The following is a 22563-nucleotide window of genomic DNA, read 5'->3' as shown; positions in this document are numbered from 1 at the left end:
TAATCATAAGAAAAAGCATTTTCAATTAATGAAATACCGAATTTGTCGGCACTTTGATTAAAAATCGACGTTATTCCATTATTTTGATTATAAAAACAAGATTATGAGTCAAACGTACTTCAAACCCCTGGAATTAAGGGAGTAGGGTTTCATAATTAATTTTAATCTCTCAAAATGATATACAGCAACAAACCATTGGTAACTTAACATGAACGTCTTTTTTTAGATTTTTTTCAATCGTGTAAGAGCGTCTTCTTGCGTTTACTTCGTCTATCAAATAATACATCAAAATCGCCATTTTGAATTGAATTTCTCCTCTTATTTATCGATGTCTTTATACAACTTCGTGACAATTAATTCAATGCAATAATGCATTAATCACATTTATAATCAAATTCCATTGTTCCACCGAGTAAAAAAACTCTGGCATGAAATATTAATTTATAAAATCATCCAATTTGACCTTATAACAAAAGTCACTTATCACCTTCACCACGCAACTAGTATACATACATAAAGAAAATGGTTTACTAAGAATTTATTATGACGAAACAATATTTTATAATGCTTTTGATTACATAATTATTTCATGAAATTAGGTTTATCTTTTTACTCTGTACATACAAGTACTTCGTATAGGTAAACGCTTTAGATAGATCAATATAAAAAGTAGTCAAATAAATAAAACAATTTTGTTTTTAACCACTAATTTCTTCCACCGACCGGTTTCAAAGCCAAACAAGCTTCTTTCTTAAGATTTACTTAACTAATGAATTATTTCCTATTTTATTTTATTTTATCAATATGTTGCCAATCAAACCAATAAACCAAGTCTTTTTTTCTTGAAATGATGGTAATGTGAGATGGATACGTTCGAAACTAGACAGGATTATAATAAAATATATAAAACTCATTTGTTTTAAACGACTATTTTTTTTCCAGTTCCAAAGCTATATAAGCTTCTTTCTCAAGGCTTACTTACTAATAAATTCTTTCCTATTTTATTTTATTTTATCAGTATGCTGCCAATTGAACTAATAAATCAGGTATTTTTTTCTTGAAAGGATGGGAAACTAGTTTGTAGTTAAACTGTCTTTTTTTTCAAATTGATTACATAACCTAATTTAAATGAATAAATAACGCGTGTTCAAAACCTTATTTTATTTTGAACTCTATAAAAATATGTAACAATTGTTTTTTAATTTAAAAATCGTGATTTATTTCATCATCTCCCTTTCAGTGCACAGTGGTGCAAAGGGCACTCAAATGCGGCGTAACTGAATTATTTGTGTTACACAAACGTAAGGTAAACAGTGTTGTCCCACGAGTGCCAGTTGAGGACCAATGAAATACCGCAGTGAAGAACAACCTTCGGACCCAATATTTCACATTCACCCTGCCAAGAATCGTACCCGAGCCCGGTAGGCAAACGCGCAAATCACTACACCACGAGACGGACTTATCTCTACTCGATTTCCTTTTTAAGGACTCTACTTGTACAGGATTCTGGTTCTATTTCTCACTCAGAATGTATTCATCCGTCGTCCACCCGGACTTCAGTAATCGAACCTACCAAAAGACATTTATTTATTAGTACGTATATTATCTATCTATTATTATTTTTATTTCTAATGAAGAGATTGCCTATGAGGTTGGTAAGAGGTTTATTGACGAAATAAAAAGTCTTCGACATGAACGCCGATCACTTTTTTTGCGTATTTACACAGCAAATTCCTCTTTAGTGTCAATTTATATGCCTAAATGTAAACCGCGTGACACTGAAAATATTACTGGTTCTCTTAGTAACAATAAAGCTCCTGGGTTTGATGGTATTCGAGCGCGAGACCTCAAAAGAATTTCATAACAGATCAGTTCTATTCAGTCATATTTTGTATCGATAAATTTTATTTAAAATGGGTCCAAAGTAACACGATCGATCAGCAAGAACGACTAAATAAATAACAAAAGCGACTAAATAAATGCATTTCGTTTGCCGTTTTCTTAGAACCAGAGACATCAACTTCCCTAACCAATAACAAAAAGAAAGTTTTATTTGCAAACATAAGACAAAAAACGAAGAGGGTGAAAAGTTTAATCCTACGCGGTTAAAATATTTGTATATTTTTTACTTTGTCATTTGTTAATTTTTACATTTAAATAAAGTTGGATATAAACACTTATTGTTTTATGTAATTCAAGTTTATTGAAAAATCCATAATTTCTGTAGTTTCGTTTATATTAAAGGGCATTTTAACTAGGGAAAATATTATAATCTAGTTATGTGAATCAATCATTCGATTTTTTATTAATCTTACCCATGATTACCAATAATCCTGAGAATTGCTCTCAGGAATATTTGTTTTATAAAATGTATACATAAATGTTAAGATCATTTTTTCCAAATACATATTATAATGTTTTCCCTAAAATATTTCAATCCTTTATTCAAACAAATGGTTCAAATTCAAATCGTATCAAATCGCATTCCTAGTGAAAAAAAAAGATGGTTAAAAATTTAGAAGAATCGTTGATATTAAAAATACAATGTGAAATTCCTTGATGCATTCTTATAAGGCGTATTCGGAAATCCCAAAACTCATATTACTATAACTTAATTAATTTATTATTAAGTTGACGTACAAAAGATTATTTTTTATTTGTGCTTATTCTTAATTATGACTTTTTAAAACAATTATTGTTATTAATTAATTCGGCTTATTATTAGTTGTATTGGCTTCGTGGTGTAGAGATCAGTACGTTTGACTGCCATACAAGAGGTCTCAGGTTTAATTCCCGACATGGTTTACATGAAATATTTATTTTAAAAGGTGGTTCTTACTTTAGAATATTTCCATGTCGCTGGACCGGTACCTGAAGCGTAAGATTGGTCATCTTACCCTTATGTAACAAAAAAATATCAATATACGCTGTGATTCTTAGAACAGGCATTTGCCTATATAGAAACCGATTGCAACATTAGGCATACTAATATTTCTGGCTTGCCGACCCTTCATATACTGAGCCTACTCCTAGTACAAGCAGAATTTGCCAGTGTTTTTTGTGCCATTTTTGAAAAAAAAAAATTGCGATTCAATGCAGTGCCCTATGCACCATTAGGTGCGGAAAGATAATGATGATAATTATTAATTTACATACTACCCATAGGAAAATCTATTCATTTTAATATATTCATAAATGTCTGAAGTTTAATTTAAAAAAACGTCTGTTGATGTCGTAAAATATGACGAAACTAACAACACTCAAAACAAGTTAGCCTAAGTATCAGCTTCTTGTTGCGTAAAAAAAGGTTGGAATTCATACGAAAAGTGACATTTCTTGCAAGTATAAGTGATATTTAGCCAGATTCGATGTTCCAACCACTGTTCCTCGGCGCGGCGGTGGACCTGGCTCCGACGCTTGCTGCGGATGCCTTCGGAGACCCCGAGTTTCCTCTTCATCAAGCCTACGGGCTTCTGCCGCGTCATCGATAATTTCTTAAACGAAGACAAGACGATCAGTCTTACGCATCAGATGACAATCCGGAAAAACTATGAAATACTCTAGACAGGGCCGTATTTTCCATAAGGGCATGTGGGGCACGAGGCCTCGAAATGTCACGAGAAAAATTATATATTTTTTGCTTTCTAAATGGGCCCTCCAAACTTTGTGTGCCCAAGAGCCCCTGCAAGGCTTAAGACGGCTCCGACTGTAGATAATAGATTAAAGTGTACATTTCATATTTAACTTGTAGGAAGTCTAACCCGGACCAAATACATATATTGTGTGAGGGTGTGTGTATATGTGTATGGATGTGTGAGTATTGTATGTAAGTGACAATGTGTAGTGAATATAAGTTTTTTTTAAACATTAATTAGGAAACCTATCAACCACCTTGTCGATCGATGTAAAATTGTTAAGAAAGTTATATTAAAACTAAAGTAGGTGTTTTCTCCTGTTACGATGCTATGGCGTCGGTCGCCGTCATGCTAATATAAATCTTAGACCCACTCTGACGATTATGACACTAGGTACCTAACGGCTGCGGAGCATATAACGCGATATTTTGAAAAGCAAATTATTATTACTTGTTGATCGAACAATCAGGGCGAGACGAATCAAAGCGAACCATCACCGTCGCCCGACGTCCGTCGCTTCTGCGCAAGTCTCCTATTGGTTAGTGACGGCAAAATTAGCAATAGGTGGCTTTGTAAATTCATAACGAATTTTCAATGCTTAAAGTATTTTCTAATTCAAATTAAATTTGGTAATTTCGAAAATAATAGTCCTGAAAACCTATCTTCGAAAAATCAGAAATGAAAGTAAGAAAAGTATTTTTAAAATTCGTCTGACAATTCTGAAAAAAATAAAATAAAACATAAGACAAAAAAAATATAGTGACCGACCCAAATTAGATTTTTAGCCAAAACCGAAATTTATTTAAATAAGTTAAAAGTCAACAATGTTTTGAGTATGTCCATTTGCTTGCAGACTGGCTGGATTTCCTCCCAAGGGAGTTATTCATATTTACATTTGTCGCAACAGAGAGGGATAACCTTTTTGAGAAGGTAATATGGAAGTCTAGGTATTTACAGGGCTTATAACCTGTCATTGGCTGGTTTAAGTGGCCACTTTACACACTGTGTAACATTCACGTTTCCACAACTCTTCCACTTGTTGACTTTTGTGAAGGAAAAGAGCTGAAACCTTTATCACGTGGGTGAGATTCATCCGGGTGAACCAATTCACCTACTAGGCAACACATGAAAACAATTTTCCAATTTTTATACTTCTTCTTTTACCAGGTAGTTAATGGCAAATGCTTGCGGACTGGCTGGATTTTCTCCCAAGGGAGTTATTCATATTTGAATTTGTCGCAACAGAGAGGGAAAACATTTTTCAGAAGGGAATATGGAAGTCTAGGCATAAACAGAAACTCGTTTTGTTTGCCGAAATCGGGCGAAACCGAAACTTCGGTCGATCACAACAAATTAATAAACATTGGCACGGGGGGAAAATCTAAAAGATTTTTTCTCTTCGCGAATAGAGTATGACAAAACCTGAAAAGTCACCATCATACATTCTTAATCAATGGTGCATAGATTACTGCCCTGGTACACCAAAATGCAGCGTATCTCGATTATATGCCCCGTGAAGGCAAGTAAAACTGCATTTCACAACAAATAAAATATATTGCCGGCCTAGCAAGATATTGAACCCGGGACCTTAAGCAAGGCAAACGCGCCAAACAAAGGCGAATTTAGCTCCGGTCGATAACCATTTTCGGGATTTCTACTTGATAAGAGCCATAGAGTCGAAAATACTCGTACTGGGGTGGTATTCTGGAACTTCTCTACCCCCTCTTCAATCCGTGCCTTATATTTGAGGATGGTGATTACGCCTGACTCCAGGCATGGCTCGTCTGTGGACAATCTCCCTCCATCTGGAACGGTCTTTTGCTCTTCTGTAGGCATTCGTCAGTGATGATTCTGATAATTCAGTGTCTGTGCCGCTCCATCTTGTCGGTTGACGTCCACGCAACCGTGTCCCTTCGACACTTCCCAGGAGAATAGTTTTCTCTAAACTATCAGAGTTCCCCCTGGAAATATGCCCAAAGAACTGCAGGATTCTTTTCTCGCTCATGGATATTAGTCTTTCTCCTATGTCCAGTTTCTGGAGTATAGATGCATTCGTACGTCTGGCCGTCCACGGAATCCGCAGCATTCGCCGCCAACACCACATTTCGAAAGCTTCGATTTTTTTATTTTCAGATTCCCTCAGTGTCCAACACTCCACACCGTACATGAACACTGAGAAGGCCTTCATCAGTCTATTTTTGGTGTTAATGGTTATACTGCGATTCTTCCAAATCTTCACCAGCCGACTCATAGCACTTTTGCACTTTTGGCAATACCTATACGTCGCCCTATTTCCCCTTTACACCCTTCACCATCGCTGATGAGAGAACCTAGATAAATGAAATTGTTGACTTTTTCTAAGTTGCGCAGTAAGGATAATGGTGCTACTTTATTAACTCTACAGAGTGATTAATTGAACGTGTTTTTTATTTTTTTCTTTGCTTCATAAAATGGCCACACTGATAATTAAACGTTAAATGATGTATAAAACTCTCTGAAAAACGGAGAAAACGAATACGGTTTGGTCAATTCAACCTAATTAAGTGTTTTGGGTTATCCTTAAGGTCGCAATAATGGTATAAATAAAAAAATTCGTATTTAGTTTCACGTGTTTGTATTCGTTTGACGTTTAATCATCAGTGTGGCCATAAATGAAGCAAAGTTTACCACCCCAGGGGTGGTATTCTAAATCTTCTCTATCCCCTAGAGAGTGGTTAGTATGGAGATATTTATTTTTTGCATGCACCTAAACTTTACTTCATAAAATAGCCACACTGATGATTAAACGTCAAATGATGTATGAAACTGTTTGAAAACGGAAAAAAACGAATACGATTTAGTCAATTCAACCTTATTAAGTGTTTTAAATAATGGTTTAATTGAAAATTTTCGTATTTAGTTTCACGCGTTCGCATTTGTTTGACGTTTAATCGTGGGTTTGGCCATAAATGAAGCAAAGCTTAGGCGCATGCAAAAAATAAAAATCCCCTAATTGACCACTCTCTAAGGGGTAGAGAAGATTCAGAATACCACCACTGGACACGGAGAATTCGTGCACCGAGCTAATAATTTTCGCATGCTAATAAAATTAAACAAAATTAGCAGTTAGGTACTACTGTCAGACATCACTGCTCTGGTTAGGTAGGCGCTATATACCTACTCGAGTGGGTCGGTGTGAGTGTGAAACAAAAACCTCTAACCCGGCGGAAACTTTCATTATTCACTATTCTACTGCGATTGCGCAAGGAAATTCCGCGCTCTATACTCTACGGTACGGTACAGTAGGTAGTAGGCAGTAGGCAGTAGGCAGAAGGTAGTAGATAGGTACTGGTACTTACTCCAGTAACTTACTTACAGAGTTTAAGAACCATCTTCTCCGAATTCGGCCCGTAGAATATATATAAATATTTTCTTCTAGAACGTGTCTGTAGTCTATACTCTATACAAAAGATAATTTGAACCTTATTGACATAATTTAATACTGGATATGAATCAGAATCCCTGCAAAATTAACTTAACACGTTGACATGAACAAAGTTTGTATAATAAAAACTTGGCTCAAAGATAATATACAGTTTAGTAAAATACATTTTTTTCCGTTATTAACAAAGATTAATAATAAAAATAATGTGACATCACTGGAGTTACCCGTGCTGAGGACACTTGACAAAACACTTTTTGAAATATAATTTTTACATGTGAGAATAAACAAAAAATACTTAATTTACATACATAATTAACAAAATGTTCTGTCGGTTTTAAACACAACGTGTTTAGGTTAATATTTTATTTATCTACACCTGTATTATTTATATTATAAAACGTACAATAAAATAACAAAAACATAACGTAAACTATACATGTGTGGAGCAGTTGATTCAATATTGGTTTGGGCGAATGAGACAATCCAACAACAATTATAATACATGAAAACATGCATAACATGCATGCATGTCATTCCAGAGTTGAAAGATCTTGCTTTTTATTTAGTTTTTAGCATAGAGTGGAAAATTCACAAAATCGGGGGCTGTCTTCTTAAGAGTAGCCTTCCGAGCCTTTTCGTCCGCCTTTTCGCTGCCAAGTATTCCGCAGTGTCCCTTATCTAACCAATTTAAACTAGAGTGAGAGTATGAAGTTTTTTTATTTTTTTAGACATTAAAGTGAAAGGGGTCTAATAAGATGTATTTTGGATCACATTGAACGTAATTTTTTTTTTTTAATATTCCATACTTCTTTTGACCCTAAACCGAGCTTTGAAGTTTATCTCTGTCTGAATATTTTGATAATTATCTGTATCGATAAAATTATTTTTTGTTAGTAAAGATATAACTGAATCACATTATTAATTCGAACATGTTTTAAAACTACCGAAATGCAAAAAGTTTACACTCCGCGGAACTGATTCCGTTGAGCGCCTGGCTAATATTGACGAAAACAATGTCTCATTAAAACAATGCTACCCGTTTATTACAAAACAAAGTGCAACTCACGCCCTTAGATGCTCATTTAATAAGGTTTAATGCACATTATAAAATTTAATTGGACTGATTTTCTTACTTAAATACGAAATGACAGCCGGTTTAGCGCAAAAAATCGACTTTTTCGAAAACTTCAAGCTCTGGTTGAGGGCCAAAAGTAGTATCTGTATTTTTATAAATTAAATTTTAATTTTAATTTATAATTTGGAAAATAAAATCAGCCCACCCTAATATACACGTTTTGAAGTCTGCATCGTAGCTTCTGTTTATCTGTCTCAATGTCCATTGTCCATTGTCCATGTCTTGATTGGGTTAACCGAATTTCGGTTCGTTATTGAATGGACGCCAGATTTGCAGTCTGTCAAGATCGTTCTTTTGTAGAGATAGGTGTGTGTATAGTCGTATAGTGTGTATACTAAACTACCATCCGCAATATACAAGTGGCAGGGCCGCTTTGCGCTGTGCGTTGTGCGTTGTGCCTCGGTGGCTCCGAATAAACCACAATACACATTCATTATCTACGTATCTCATACTAGACGAGGTGATTCATTACATTTCTAGCGGATCTATTCCCATTCACAGTCATTTGCTTCCCCGGTACTTATTTTGAATTACTTTCACTATTTTTCATTGGTTAAAAACAAAATATTTGTTCGTAGAACTATGTAATATTGTTAATATATAAAATAAATTAATCATAAATAATAATCTTGAACTCTATTCCATACTCGGTCAAAACGAAATGCTGATTATTCAACTCTTTTATAATGCAAGTACTCATTATATAATATAGGAGTTGAATAATCGATAACATGTATAAGGGTGCGAACTGTCACCTTTCTGAAACTCACAAAACCAACGTTCTGAGTTTCGAGTAGCGAATGCCGAATCCGAATCAACGATGTTGTCACAGATTGGTTTAAGGTCACCACCGGACTTCGTCAAGGGTGCGTTCTTGCACCGCTCTTTTTATAATCCTCATGGACTTCATCCTAAGGAAGCCAATTCCACTTGATCAAGGAATATCCATCTCCTCCTCCCAAAAACTCTGCGACCTAGAGTATGCCGGGTATGCGGTTATAATTTACGATTCAGTCACGGGTCTTCAGACCACTGTAAATAGCCTAAATAGGTACTCCGCATGCATGAGTTTAAAAATCAATATTGCAAAAACCCATGTACTGTGTAACATTTCATGCCTTGATGCCCGAAAATCCCCTAACTCTGTCAAACCAAATCCAAGTTTCAAATACCTGGAAGCTTATGTTACGGAAAATGATAGCTTTCAAAAAGAACAAAGAGTGCGGCTAGGAATAGCAGGCGCCACATTCAACAGTATGAAGGCTGTCTGGAGATCGGATATTTACTCAGTGAAAACCAAATGCCACCTATACAACGCCTGCATAACGCCTATTCTCCTCTATGGATGCGAATCGTGGCACCTCACTAGGGCCCAAAACAGCAAAATACTAAGTTTTGAGAATAGGTGTCTCAGAAGAATCTTGAGTGTGCGGTGGTTTGACTTTATGCAGAATGAAGTAATAAGAGAACGGACGCAGCTAACTCTAGTGGCAACTTTCATCAAGTGGAGGCGATACGGTTGGCTTGGCCATGTACTGCGGATGCCTCCTGAGAAATCACGATTGCCTACTTTACAAGGCATCAGGTTCTCGACGTCCGGGACGTCCACTGCTGATTCGTCGGCAGTTCATGTCACAACTACGAGACGCGAACCTGACTTGAGAGGATGCACAGGAGCTGGCAGCCGACAGAGATGCCTGGAGGATCTTTGTGGACACCATATGCTCCAACTAGGGAGCAGACATAGAATGATGATGATGAAGGTGGTTCAATTTCATTACTAATATAAAAGTCTGAAAACGGACGCAGCAGCTAGCGTTTTGACGGTGCGGCACATACTGCGGATGTCTTAGGAAAGCCTCAACCCAAGTTGCCCTTTCCTTATACCTCCTCCCGCCGTCCTGGAAGACCGTCGATGACGATCTTTCGGTTTGTTCGGCGGAACTATGGGACGCCGGATAGACGTGGAAGGAGGCGAGAGTTCTGGCGGGCAATAGGGTTTCCCGGAGGTGTCTGGCGATGTCAACATGCTCCGCTTAGGAGCCGGTGTTGAAAAAGAACTGATTAAGGTTATGGCTTTACATACACTCTCATATGTATGCAGATATAGGTATGATACTCGTATATAATATTGAATATTTTGCAATTTTAAAAATATCCGTTGATCTTTTGTTCAGAATGTTTTTATTATTTTATAGATGAATTAAAAACACGTAGATTTTTTAATTTTTTATACCAGTTGTTCCATCACCAACTCTGCAGAAACATACTAGATTCAACCATCGAGAATTTCCAAGAGATTCAGCGGAAATGGGAATATAAGTATATTCAGTCCTTCTCAGTATGGGTTATTCTAGTGAGGAGGGCCCTTTTTTATATATTAAAAGTAGTTCATTTATATTAAAATAGTTTTTATTATTTTTTTATAATTCTTCGAGAAACTTCGCCTTACGATTAAATGACATAATATTTAACGAGCGTATTTTTTTTTTCTCAATAAATTTCCCGTAGCACTGAACTTCCACAATGAGGATATTATTACTGAACTTTCGCAAGAAGGATTAATATGTATTACATATTTTTTTATCAGCACAGTTATTGAACTTTTCATTTGCATTTGTTCCGAAATAACTTCAATGAGTGGTAATATTATAAACCTTTATCTGCCCGCATTTCCGCCCGCGCGTTTAGTTTTTCGCACTTGCATATAAAGCTATTATTATTTTTATTTCAATTCATCGCTTTTTCCTCGGCTTCTAAGTTTCAACTTTCTACCATAACAGCTTCCTCATAACAGAAATAGATCATAAGTAGGTGCTTATCTGGAATCTTGCATATTTTGACATTATACCTATATTATATTGATGCTACAAGTTTACGGTCATATTGATTTATCCAAAGATAACGAACGTTTGTCAAAGATACGTTCATCATTGTTTTTCCTAACCTTTTTTCATTTGGAAAAATAGTAGATAGTTTTCAAGTGCGATTATTAATTAGAATTTACAATGTTTATATAAGCTGTCCCTGTAATGACTATCTCACACGTGATACTATCTATTGTTATTGAATTTATTCAACTCGCATGATGTGGACAGTAATAAAGGATTACTGGCACAATTATATTACGTTTTGTATGTGTCTATGTGAGTATTGCTAGTAATTTGTTATTGTTCCAAAAATATATATAATAATATTGAAATTACTTATAATTATATTTTATATCAGTACAAACGTTAATAGGGTAGGTATTATCACTAGGTAGAAATATTGGATTTAACATACTATACATATAAATTATTTTTCAAAGACTCTTTTAATCAAAGCCCTAAAAATTTATATTTTCATTCATAAATTTTGTTCGCAATATTCTATCTTTCAAAAAAGTCATTTTAGTCGGTTGGTAATGAATTCTGTCACACAAACCACTAATTATTCATTTTAATGTTGGTAAGGCCATAGATAGGAGTTAGAACAACGCGTATTGTTGTCTATGGTTCTTTCCTTCTCTCTCGCCAACCTTGTAGCTAGTAGCTACCGTGAAATGGGGCGACATTTGAATCGTAGGGTTACTTACTTAATATGGTACGGTGTAAACAAACAACATAGAAATAGGTCTAACTTCGATCAGCAGATATATTGTTCATATTTCTCTCTGTAATTTGGAAACCTCTAGAAATTTTTTTTTTCTTTTCTATACGGTAATACTACGGTAAAACTAACGTTTTGTATAAATAATAGTACAATACCAAGCAGTGCGCTAAACCTGGGAACTTACTCTGATAACGCTTGCCAACTTTTGAAAGGGGTAGATTCTATAAAATATCTTGGTGTTATAATTTATATGAACCTACGATGGGAGGCTCAAGTCCAGTCACTGACTTCTACGGAATGAATTATGTTAAACCGAAAACCCGAATTACTTTTGCTCCGAGACACTTCTCCTTTATCGCACCAAGAGTGTTTAATGTTTTATAAGAGCGTGTTAAGCTCTCAGGGACAAAACCTATTTTCAAAAAAGAGTTTCAGGACTGGATCTTCCTTAGAAGGAAGGATTTTAATGAGAAACTCCTTGATGATTTTTCAAATATTTGAGTTAGTTTATTTCAATTTTATTTTTTATGTACTTCAATTTTTTTTTATTGTTTGTTCGCTGTTGATATGCCTCGTTATTTTTTAATTATGTTTTTGTTCTGTATAATATAATATATACGGTGATATGTATGTTGTTAACGTGTTATACATACATATATTCATTCTAACTCAACACAGGACTTTGGTTCCATGAAGTTGAGATTTGTGTCTTAATAAATGTTACATAAATACATTGTGAATAAAATAAATACGGTATACGCTTTAAATGCAAATGTTACAATACTTTAGTTTAAGTAAGATTCCATGAAATTTGTAGTTGAATAGTGAAGTTTTTTTTTTTTTTAATTTGTCAGTGATAGACTAAAGTGTAAGTTTTTCAAATACTTATATAATGATAAAAGTTGTTTTGTGTAATTAGCATTGTCTTGGCATCACTGGTAATTATGTCACTGAGTTCCGTGAAGTAATTCATCCAGTAAATGAGATAATTCTGAAGAAATGCTTGTAGAAGAACCTCAAACACTTCAATTGAACTTCTTAGGGAATCTTGCCGAACACTATTAAATATGGCCAGTATTAATTGGCCAAGAATATTAATGTCGCGTCTTCATAAGAAACAGATTAACAGATACGAGAATTGCTTTACTGAAATAAAAGAAATGGATTTGGTAAATTAATGTTTTCAAATCTGTGAAAAATGAAGATTCCACCGTTCATAAAAATCACACAATAACCTCTTTTCTGACCGGATAATAATGTCAGCTAATGAAAAAATTCTCATACACAATATATGCATTAACAGATAATTTTATTTAATCAGAAAGCAAGGTTATTATATTCTCTCTATCTATTTATTAAGAAACATTAAATAAATACATTTTTCTAAATTACCATAACATTTTGTAATTTTGCACTTGATTTATACGTCCATAAATTATTATTTTTTATTGTTGTTTATATATATTTTTTATATTTTTATTCGAAAAAATAACAAAAGTCATATAAAAATAAAATGTAAATAAAGTACATACATCCAGTTAAAGTTTTTCACAAATATATTTATAATATTATTACACAATAAAGAGAAAAACATAAAATGTTAAATGAGAAAAGAAAAGACGGTTGTTTGATTTTATAGTCCCTTTAATAAATTTCCATCTAAAAAATAAATTTTACTATTTTTTAATTTTTTTTCTCCTTAAAACAAAACACATTATAGAATGTATACAATGGTTTCAATATGTCGGTAGAAATATATATATATAAAATGTGTCTCAATTACATTATGAGGGTAACTTTTATTATAACATAATAATATTTCTGCTTGTTTTAGTGCATCAGTGTTATTATTGTACATGTTAATGAGGATGAGTATATATGTATATATACATTTACATATACAGGGTGTTTTTTAAACCCTGTCACATCTGAAACCACGATGATAAGTGTGAGCAAGAAGACATTCAAATAAATTTTTAGAACGAATAAAATTTACAAAAATAGAAAATTAAAAAAAAAAGGATTGCTTACTTCTGCAAGGGAGAAGCGAAGAGAGGGAAGAAGGGAGTCTGATAAACCGTCAACTACATGTCAACCCCTGCAGAAGTAAGCAACCATTTGTTTTTTTTAATTTTTAATTTTTTTTTTTAAATTGCGTTCTAAATATTTTTTTTAATATGCTAATATGTCTTCTTGCCTATACTGATCATCGTGGTTTCGGATGTGACAGGGTTTAAAGAACACCCTGTGGATATATATATTTTTTTATAATCTGTACTTATAATCATTTAACGTCTACATCTGTTTGTATTTTAAATAAATAAAATGAAATGTTAACCAATAAACAAAATACTGCACAAAAATATATGGTTTTACCTGCGTTACCGGTCCGCATTTTTTTTTCTATTTTTACCGGTCGGCAGGCTTAAAAAGGTTGAGAGGGTGTGTTATATGTGTATGGGTGTGTGAGTATTGTATGTATGAGACAATGTGTAGAAAATATGCGTGGGCTTATTGAACAATGATTATCAAAAAAAAAAAAAATGCCAAATTAAAGTATATTATTTTTATTATTAATATTTAAAGCATTAACTTAGTGGTCGAAAATTTAACTAAATGTTATTAAATATTTGTATTTAACCACTTACCGACTTTTCTACGTCTACCGGTTTCGTGCCCGTCTCTTCGTCAGGGCACCAATTAAACCAACATGCGAAACCCACTACACACCTTTACCATAGTTGTTACACAAAAAATATAAAACCAATACGTCATGCATTTCAATAAGCACATGCACTGATTAGGTTATGAAAATATTTTATGTTTTGGAAGAAATAGTTGAAAAAAAGAGGTAGAAAATTAAGGGAGGGGCGTGAGTTTAATAGGCATGGGGTGACCATAACAATGATACATCGTATAGTGGGCTATATGTTGTTTGATTATTGATCAAAGTAACATTATTTTTTAAAGTTTTATTACTTTACTTTTTATATTATTTACTTTTAACCCTTTATTTATATATAAGATTTTAACTCCCGTATCTTAATTAAAGTCATCATTAAAATTGATTGGACGATTTGCGAATTCAGAAAGATTGTTATTGTTAAGACATAATATATTCTTTAACACGAATATCAAAATTTCTTGATGTTCTTCCAACGTAAAACGAAGGACAATAATTGCATTTTAATTGGTAAACACCTGAATGAAATAATAAACTATTTTTATCTTTATAACCAAGCAATAATTTACCAATATTGTTATTTGTATAAAAAGCAGGTTTGATATTATTTGGTAAAAAAATATTCTCCATTTATTATCGTACATCGCGCATCGGTGTAAACTAATTAAAAATGTGACTTAACATACTATTTCTAGCAAGTCTTGTGTTCTGGTTATCTTTTAAATTTATTGATTGCAGAAATCTATAGAATCATGATTAACACTGCTACCATATTTTCCAAAATTATTTCAAAAATTTGAAAGAGGAAAATTAATTTATTTTTCTACTATTTCACCTTCTTATCCAACTTGATACTTGAACAGTTATAAAATACTACTAAATTTTAAGTAAATAATTGGCTTATTTAAATATGTTTCTCGAATCCATCGCTCTTTATTTGTTTTTGTTACTGTATGGCTTCCCTAAATATGAAATCATAAAATCAAATCCATTCTTACGTTTATCTGATCAGAGATTCTGATAAGATAATAATGACCTGAGAAAAATGTCTGTGCATCAAAGAAATCGAATTGAAATTGATGTGATAGATTTATCGTGAGAAGAGGTTATTAATGCCTTTTTAAAATTGAGAACAATCATCAAGTTAAGTTTACTTTTACCGGAAGTACTTTTTTGGACAAAATACAACTGCAACGCGAATATTCGTGTTTACATAATATCATAATGGACGTCTGCTAGTTGTAACTTGTAACGAGACAAGAACTACTTACTCAACATTCTATCATCTCAATTTTAAAGAATGCTCTTTCTGTTGGTACTTTTTATTTTTGTTATAGAATTAAAATATTATTGTGATTGTGTAACAAATCTTTGTTATCGTAACTCAATTTTATCTTTTTGCCATTGCACTTAATCACATAACAATATTGCATATTTATGTGAATACGTGCTTGAAGAAATAAATATGTTAAAAAATAAGAATAGAGAATGTAATACAATGTGTAAAATTATCACTTAGCCCAAATAGTGACGAACCCTGTAAATGCCTTCTTCTTCTTCACGTGTCATGTCGGGTCCCCCCGACGTTGACGATCACTTGGGAGAAAGCTTCCCTATCCTGAGCAGTGCGAAACAGCTCCTCCACAGTTCTAATCCTGGTCCATGCTCGGATGTTTCGAAGCCAGGAAAGCTGTTTTCTTCCGACCCCTCTACGTCCCTCGATCTTCCCCTTCATGACAAGCTGAAGTATGGCATATTTATCACCTCTCAACATATGGCCAAAATATGAAATCTTACGGAGCTTAACAGTAGTGAATTAGTATTAGTCTTATTATAAGTATCGGCTCTACGTAATACTTCATTGTTGGTTATCATATCGGTCCAAGATATTCTTAACATTCTACGGTGGATCCACATTTCAAATGCTTCAAGGCGGTTTATAATATTAACTTTTAGAGTCCACGCCTCTACACCGTACAGTAAGACAGGCCATATATAACATTTGACCATTCGTTGTAAATGCCTAGACTTCCATATTTCCTTCTCGAAAATGTTATTATCTGTTGCAATACGGGGGGGAATCCAGCCTTTCCCTACAAACATTTGGACATACTCAAAATATTGCCGACTTCATACTGATGCTGAAATTCACGATCCAAACAGTTAAGGCTGTAGTCGGGAAAAACGAACGCAAAATTAAGAAATCATACGATTTTGCCATTTTAAAACGAATGTTTTTTTAACGAAGACATAATTTTAAGTAGAAATAAAGGAAAATGTCACAAAAATGCATGTGATTTAAAATGCTTGTATTTTTTTTCAAAAACAAAAAATTTAAATTTAGCCGCCGCCAGTTTTATGTTAAATGTATTATCTTCAAATTATTTCAACAAATTTTTGTTCAATACTTAGTCTTTATTGAGATCCCAGATACCTAAGTTTAGTCTAAATTTGAAATGGCGTAATCTGCCGGTCTAAAAGTAATTATATTTTAGTTACATAAAACTTTTAAGTATATTTTTTAATAGAAATACCTGTAAAACATATTGTTTTTATCTAATTTAAGTTTTTTTGTTTTTTTATTATTGCCCGATGAAAAAAAAAACATTCGTTTTAAAATGGCAAAATCGTATGATTTCCTAATTTTGCGTTCGTTTTTCCCGACTACAGCCTTAATGCCCTTTCAGTTTGGGTTAGTTTCAAAACCATGGATTTTGAAAAACTATGTAAAAAAGTCTTTTTGATCTTAATTAAATATAAATGTATCAATACATTGAAAACGATTATCAAAATGTATGATTCTTCACTGAGAATATAAAAGATACTCTCCCTTCCACTTTTTAGCCCTACCTTCATTTTAAGATGCAAAAGAGTTGGTTCCGCTATTGCAGCATATTTTTAAATTGTATAATATCAAAAAATCGGGTTGTGGTCCCGTGGCTAGTGTTGCGAACTCACGGGTCAGATGCCCGAGGTTCAAACCCCACTCTACCCCAATATGATTTCCATTTTCTAATAGTGATTTATTTACAACTCGTTGAAAATGGCCACCAAAATGTAAATATTTGGGTAAATTATAAGAATGCTAATATTTCTTTTCTTTAAAAAGTTCATATATAAAAAAGCAAGAAGACTAAAATAGAAGGGTGGACGTGGGAGGTGTAAGAGTGTGCAATAATGTTTTTTTTTAATGAGCCAGTTTCACCAAGCCTCTTAAACGGCGAAAGCAAAATAAGTCAATAAACAAAAGTATTTATTTACTCGCACAACTTAAATGAAAATATTAGCTATAATATATTGCAACTGTTTTTCAAATAAATGTTACACTTTGACCTTACTGAATACATCCATAGGCTGAATCGTACTTGTATAAGACTGATCAATAAGTTTTGACAGATGATTCAAATACGTCCATTTTGTGTACCGATGCGCCATAAACTAATAAAGGATGATAATAATGAAAAATCAAATCATTTTAACACCTACTTAAATTGAAAATAAAAACACCCAGTTGATCTATAATGTATTTATTTATTTATTAATATACACGGCACGCAGTGTCTTTTACCTAATATTTATATTTAAAATATATTAAAAATAATATAAACATTTCAATATACTGTGAAAAACTTAAAAATTTAATTGAAAAGTATTATTTTACATAACTATAACATATAACACAGCAGTTTTGTATAAAGAACATATTTAAACTTAAAAAAATAACTAAACAATGTGTGGATATAAATTTTTAAAAGGAAAAGAATTTATAAATATGTTTCTTTAAAAGGTACAAAATATAAGTATATTAAATATAATAAAATTCTTTTGCCTCAAAAAGAATAAAAAAATAGTAATAATAATGACAATTAAAGTAATTTAAAAAATAAGTATATATGTAAATATGGTTCACAATAGTACCATACAAAAGTAAACATAGAAAACACTAAAATCTAAAATATGTAAATTACCATTCATCATCTTTGAAATGATTAAATAGAGTTGATTTATATAAGATATACTTTATGTGAAAAATATCAGCAACGTCGGAATAGTTATTGCCGAGAACATGGATTCGATTCAGAATAGCATTATACGAGTATACGGTTCGCGAATTGTTGCAACTAAACGGAGGTACTTGACGAATCATTCGTCCAGGTACCTTGAAGTTAATGAGCTTTAATATTGATGCCACCTCAAAATTATATCTCCACGCATTGGTGTTAGAGACTTGGAGAGCCAGAATCAGATTTAATACAGTGAGTAGGTACTCTCCCGCCAACGTGATGATCTGTCTTCTTAGTTGCCTGGAATATAAGAATATCTACTTGTACGAGTATGTATCTCACAGCCCGTTACTGTAACCGCAAAATATGATCTTAATCATGGTTGTGTCTTGTATCTAATAAGGTAATATTATCACTAACAATGCATACCGGTTTTAATGAAAGTACATTCGTACTTTGTACATATGTATAATATAATTTGCTTTAAAAAAATATATTGAGTGACGACTGATACAAATGTTACTTAAAATAGATAGGAACTTACAGAAACGTTTTTTATTTAAAGAAAATCAGTTTAGTTAGATGAATCCTACAGGTATACTAATATAATTTGGTATAACAATTTTTCCCGTTTTTTTTTTTCTTTTCTGCCACTGATATCCTCTTTTATATTGCTATATAAATTATTTTCTTGTGTTGGGAACCTATTAAAATTTATTTGTAAATAGAATACCTTTTACCTATATCTATGTAGGTTGGTGCGTAAAAGCACCGTTGAGAAACCGCTACATGATAAAATCTTCGTTAATAAAAATTACGTACATCGATCAGTACGAGTAGATGCAGATTTAGAAATAGATGTGCGATGCTATGTGTGAAGGCTATTGGAATGTAATATAAGTTATAGGTAATTGCATATTTCGAAGAAACAGTTTTCAATTATCATCTTCTTATCTGCACCCAGTGGTCCATGAGGCACTGCATTAATACACCAAATGCAGTTTATCTCCATCGTTGTGACAAGAACGTAAGATGGTCGATCTTACGCAAGTGCCAGTCCGTTCAGAATATAATATATAAATATATCTGATTTTAATCCTCTAAGGTGGATTGGTTTGCAGCAAAGCTCTGAATCTTCTCTGCCACTTGAGTCTGTCCTCTGCAGCCCCTTTTAGGTCTTCATATGACCTGCAGTTCACATCTTCTCATAAAACCTCGAGGTATTCTCGGCGAGTGAGGGCGCCCCTGTAGAATACCCGTACATGTTCAATAATTATTAATGTAATTATATACATGTTTCTGTCTAAGCAGTTGCTATTCGCTATGTTTTGGTTGTTTTATGCTTTGTGATCTATTTTAGAGCACGTCTTGCGTAATACTGGCTCTGGCTGAGTACCTAAAGTTGTTGTTCCCTACCGAAAATGTTCTAAAGGTAAAAATAATTGAAAGTTTTTATACGCTCCGCTACTACCGCGTAAGAAGTAAACGGGTAGCTTGCACAGTCATTAGTATTACTTTACTATTTGGTTAATTACCAGAAAATGCATGGGTACAATGGATGTTTGTAAATAACCATGTTAAATGTGTAATCATCAAAGTAGTCAACTGTTTTTTTCTTATGTATTGTATAAGAAAAAAAAAATGATAAACTTACATAACCTTAAAAAAATGTAGGCATCTATCACTGAATAGATAATACACGTATCTACGTTTCTAAACACGTTAAAAAATATATTCATAAAATCAATGTCTACATAATTACATTTATTCATTTTCAGATGCAGAGCTGTGACGAAGTAAAATGTTAACTTCAACAGTCGCCAAATACTAGAAAAAGAGACTTTCTCAAACTCCAGCATGACTTCCGAAAGGAGCATCCCTCACTTGAGGGACATCTTCGGCTTGGGGGGACAAGCCTTCCAGTCCGGATACAGCGAGATTAACCAGAAAAATATTGAAAATTTCGACGAATCCAAAAACAAATCAAAGAAGTCTTCCAAGAAATCCAAGAACAAAGACAACTACAAGACTCTCACAAACGGAGACGTGAAAACGCTAGAGAGGCACTTGAGCATGAAGAAAACTATTAGGAAGAAAATAATGCGCGATCTTCAGCAAGCTTTCGTAGAGGATCCGAACGAGTTCAAGATAGAGAACTCGACTCCGGAGCAGTTGAAGGCGGAGCTCAGCGCCGAGGCCATGAAGTTCGGGGAGAAACACAACAAGAGGAACGGACCGGACTCTAACTTCTTGGATATGCTGCGTGGGGAGGGTAGGCCCGGCGGTAGGGCGGCGCCTGCACCGCCGGCACCCGCCCCGGACGACTACTCCCCCGCCCGCCCGGAGCCGGCGGATGAGGAGGGAGGCGCCCAACCCAATTCCGAGAAGACCAGCTTCTGGCGGCGGTTCACAATAAAAAATAAGACTAAAAGATAAGAACACGTTAGTCAAATTTTGTGTTCACGAAGCACTCGCCAAATATTCCCTGTATGATTCCTCTAGAGCGATCCATGATATATGAAAGAATATACCTACCTATAAATGAAAAATGTAACTTGGTTTTGATTTTTATTACAAGTTTACCACAAATATCAGCTATCGGTATTTACCGATTACGCTTATTTAAGCGGTTTACAATAATTATTCTTAATTATAACACATATTATATGCATAGCAGGGGCGTGCGATGATGTTTTCGATTAGGCCATCAGTCACTTGATACTAGGTTTATGTGCTAAATTTGTTATAAAACAGTATTAATGTATGTAAAATAAACATGGATTGGCTTGTTAGAACTGCTTCCACAGAGCTTGTAAGATCTCGATTTGCGTATGCACGGGCTTCTGAATTAAGTACTGAACGACCGCCTCATTGGAACCGAAAGATTACGCAGCTCCTTATTCCGGAATTAGACTAAGCGCAATGAATTTTACTTTAGTTAGCGCATAACTGCGCAGGCGAAAGGTTGTGTTTGGGTCGGTCGTATTTTTTTAGAAGTTATGAATAAATGAACTACGAACTTATCTCAGATCGCTATGATCAATAAACTAATTAAAAAAATATTTGTTGTAGTTATTTAAAAGGTTGGTTACCTTAAAGCTGATTTTATTATATTTAAAAAATAGCTACTGGTTGTTTAGAAGTCAAATTTGTAGAGAAACATTGGTTATATGTTATATCCAATCTATAGACGGACAGCGCACATGTGTGATGCACAGGTACCTAGTTTTCTTAAATAATTCATTTGCAAACCCTAATATACAGTCATTAATTATTTTAAAACATTTTAGCGAAATTTCCACTTAACGCACTCCTGTTTCTTTTAATTTTATACCGCATCCCTACCTACTCAATAAAAGTAAACATTGAAATAGGTGTAGGGATGCATAATATAAAACTTTTAACAGTGCATCATAATATTTGTGGCACACTTCTCTTGAATAAATTTAATGGTATGAATTTCATCAGGAAACTTATAGGTAATTTTAAATATTTCCATGTTACACAATATGACAGGTAGGTAATATTATTTCATAATCGCTCTTAAAATATAATTTGTGATAAGAGAAAAAAAAACGTGTATTTAAAAAAAGTAAATTTTAATCATTTTAAGTTAGTAAGTATAAGTCTTTAAACTAAACTATGTAATCTCGAAAAAAAACAATATTATTCAATACGTATTCTTGCATTTGAAAACTTAATGCTGTGATGAAGTGATATTTATGTCTCGATTTACGTATCGTAAGTATTTATTTAATCACATTATAGCACCCATCTTTTTGTTCATAAAATAAAATGAGCTCATTGTTTTTATAAATAAAAATATAATATTACATGTCTAAAGAACAAAATAAGATTTTTTATTCTGGTATCTAAAAGTCATAATATTATAAACTTTATGGAACGGTTTCTTGATTCAATACATTTTAATATACATACAAATAAACTGCTTAAAGTAATACTTATTGTAGCTCTCAAAGTTTTATGTTAAAAATGATAAGTCTTCCGTTTAAATAATTCCCCTGTGTCTTATGAGATATAATAATATATATTACAATATTTTGAGTTTATTCTAATGTTTTTTTTAT

General features: G+C 33.3%; 1 protein-coding gene across 2 annotated transcripts in view; it reads left to right on the top strand.

Moving 5' to 3' along the window:
* Window positions 1-22326, top strand: part of LOC148274638 (uncharacterized) — a 52823-nt gene extending 30497 nt beyond the window's left edge. Inside the window, exon 3 of one of the 2 annotated variants that reach the window (XM_088236865.1) lies at window positions 20254-22326. In XM_088236865.1, coding sequence (XP_088092991.1) covers window positions 20333-20911 — 579 coding nt within the window. In that variant the 5' untranslated portion in view covers window positions 20254-20332 and the 3' untranslated portion in view covers window positions 20912-22326. The remainder of the gene's footprint in view (window positions 1-20253) is intronic. The other variant, XM_088236866.1, reaches the window with a different exon arrangement.
* Window positions 22327-22563: the final 237 nt, after the last annotated feature.

Source organism: Micrasema longulum, unplaced genomic scaffold (genome assembly GCF_059751315.1).
Source record: "Micrasema longulum isolate JH-2025_06_02 unplaced genomic scaffold, ASM5975131v1 h1tg001613l, whole genome shotgun sequence".
NCBI classification, from domain to species: Eukaryota; Metazoa; Arthropoda; class Insecta; order Trichoptera; family Brachycentridae; genus Micrasema; species Micrasema longulum.
Note: the sequence above shows the minus strand (reverse complement) of the source record. Positions and strands in the feature narration are given on the sequence as shown.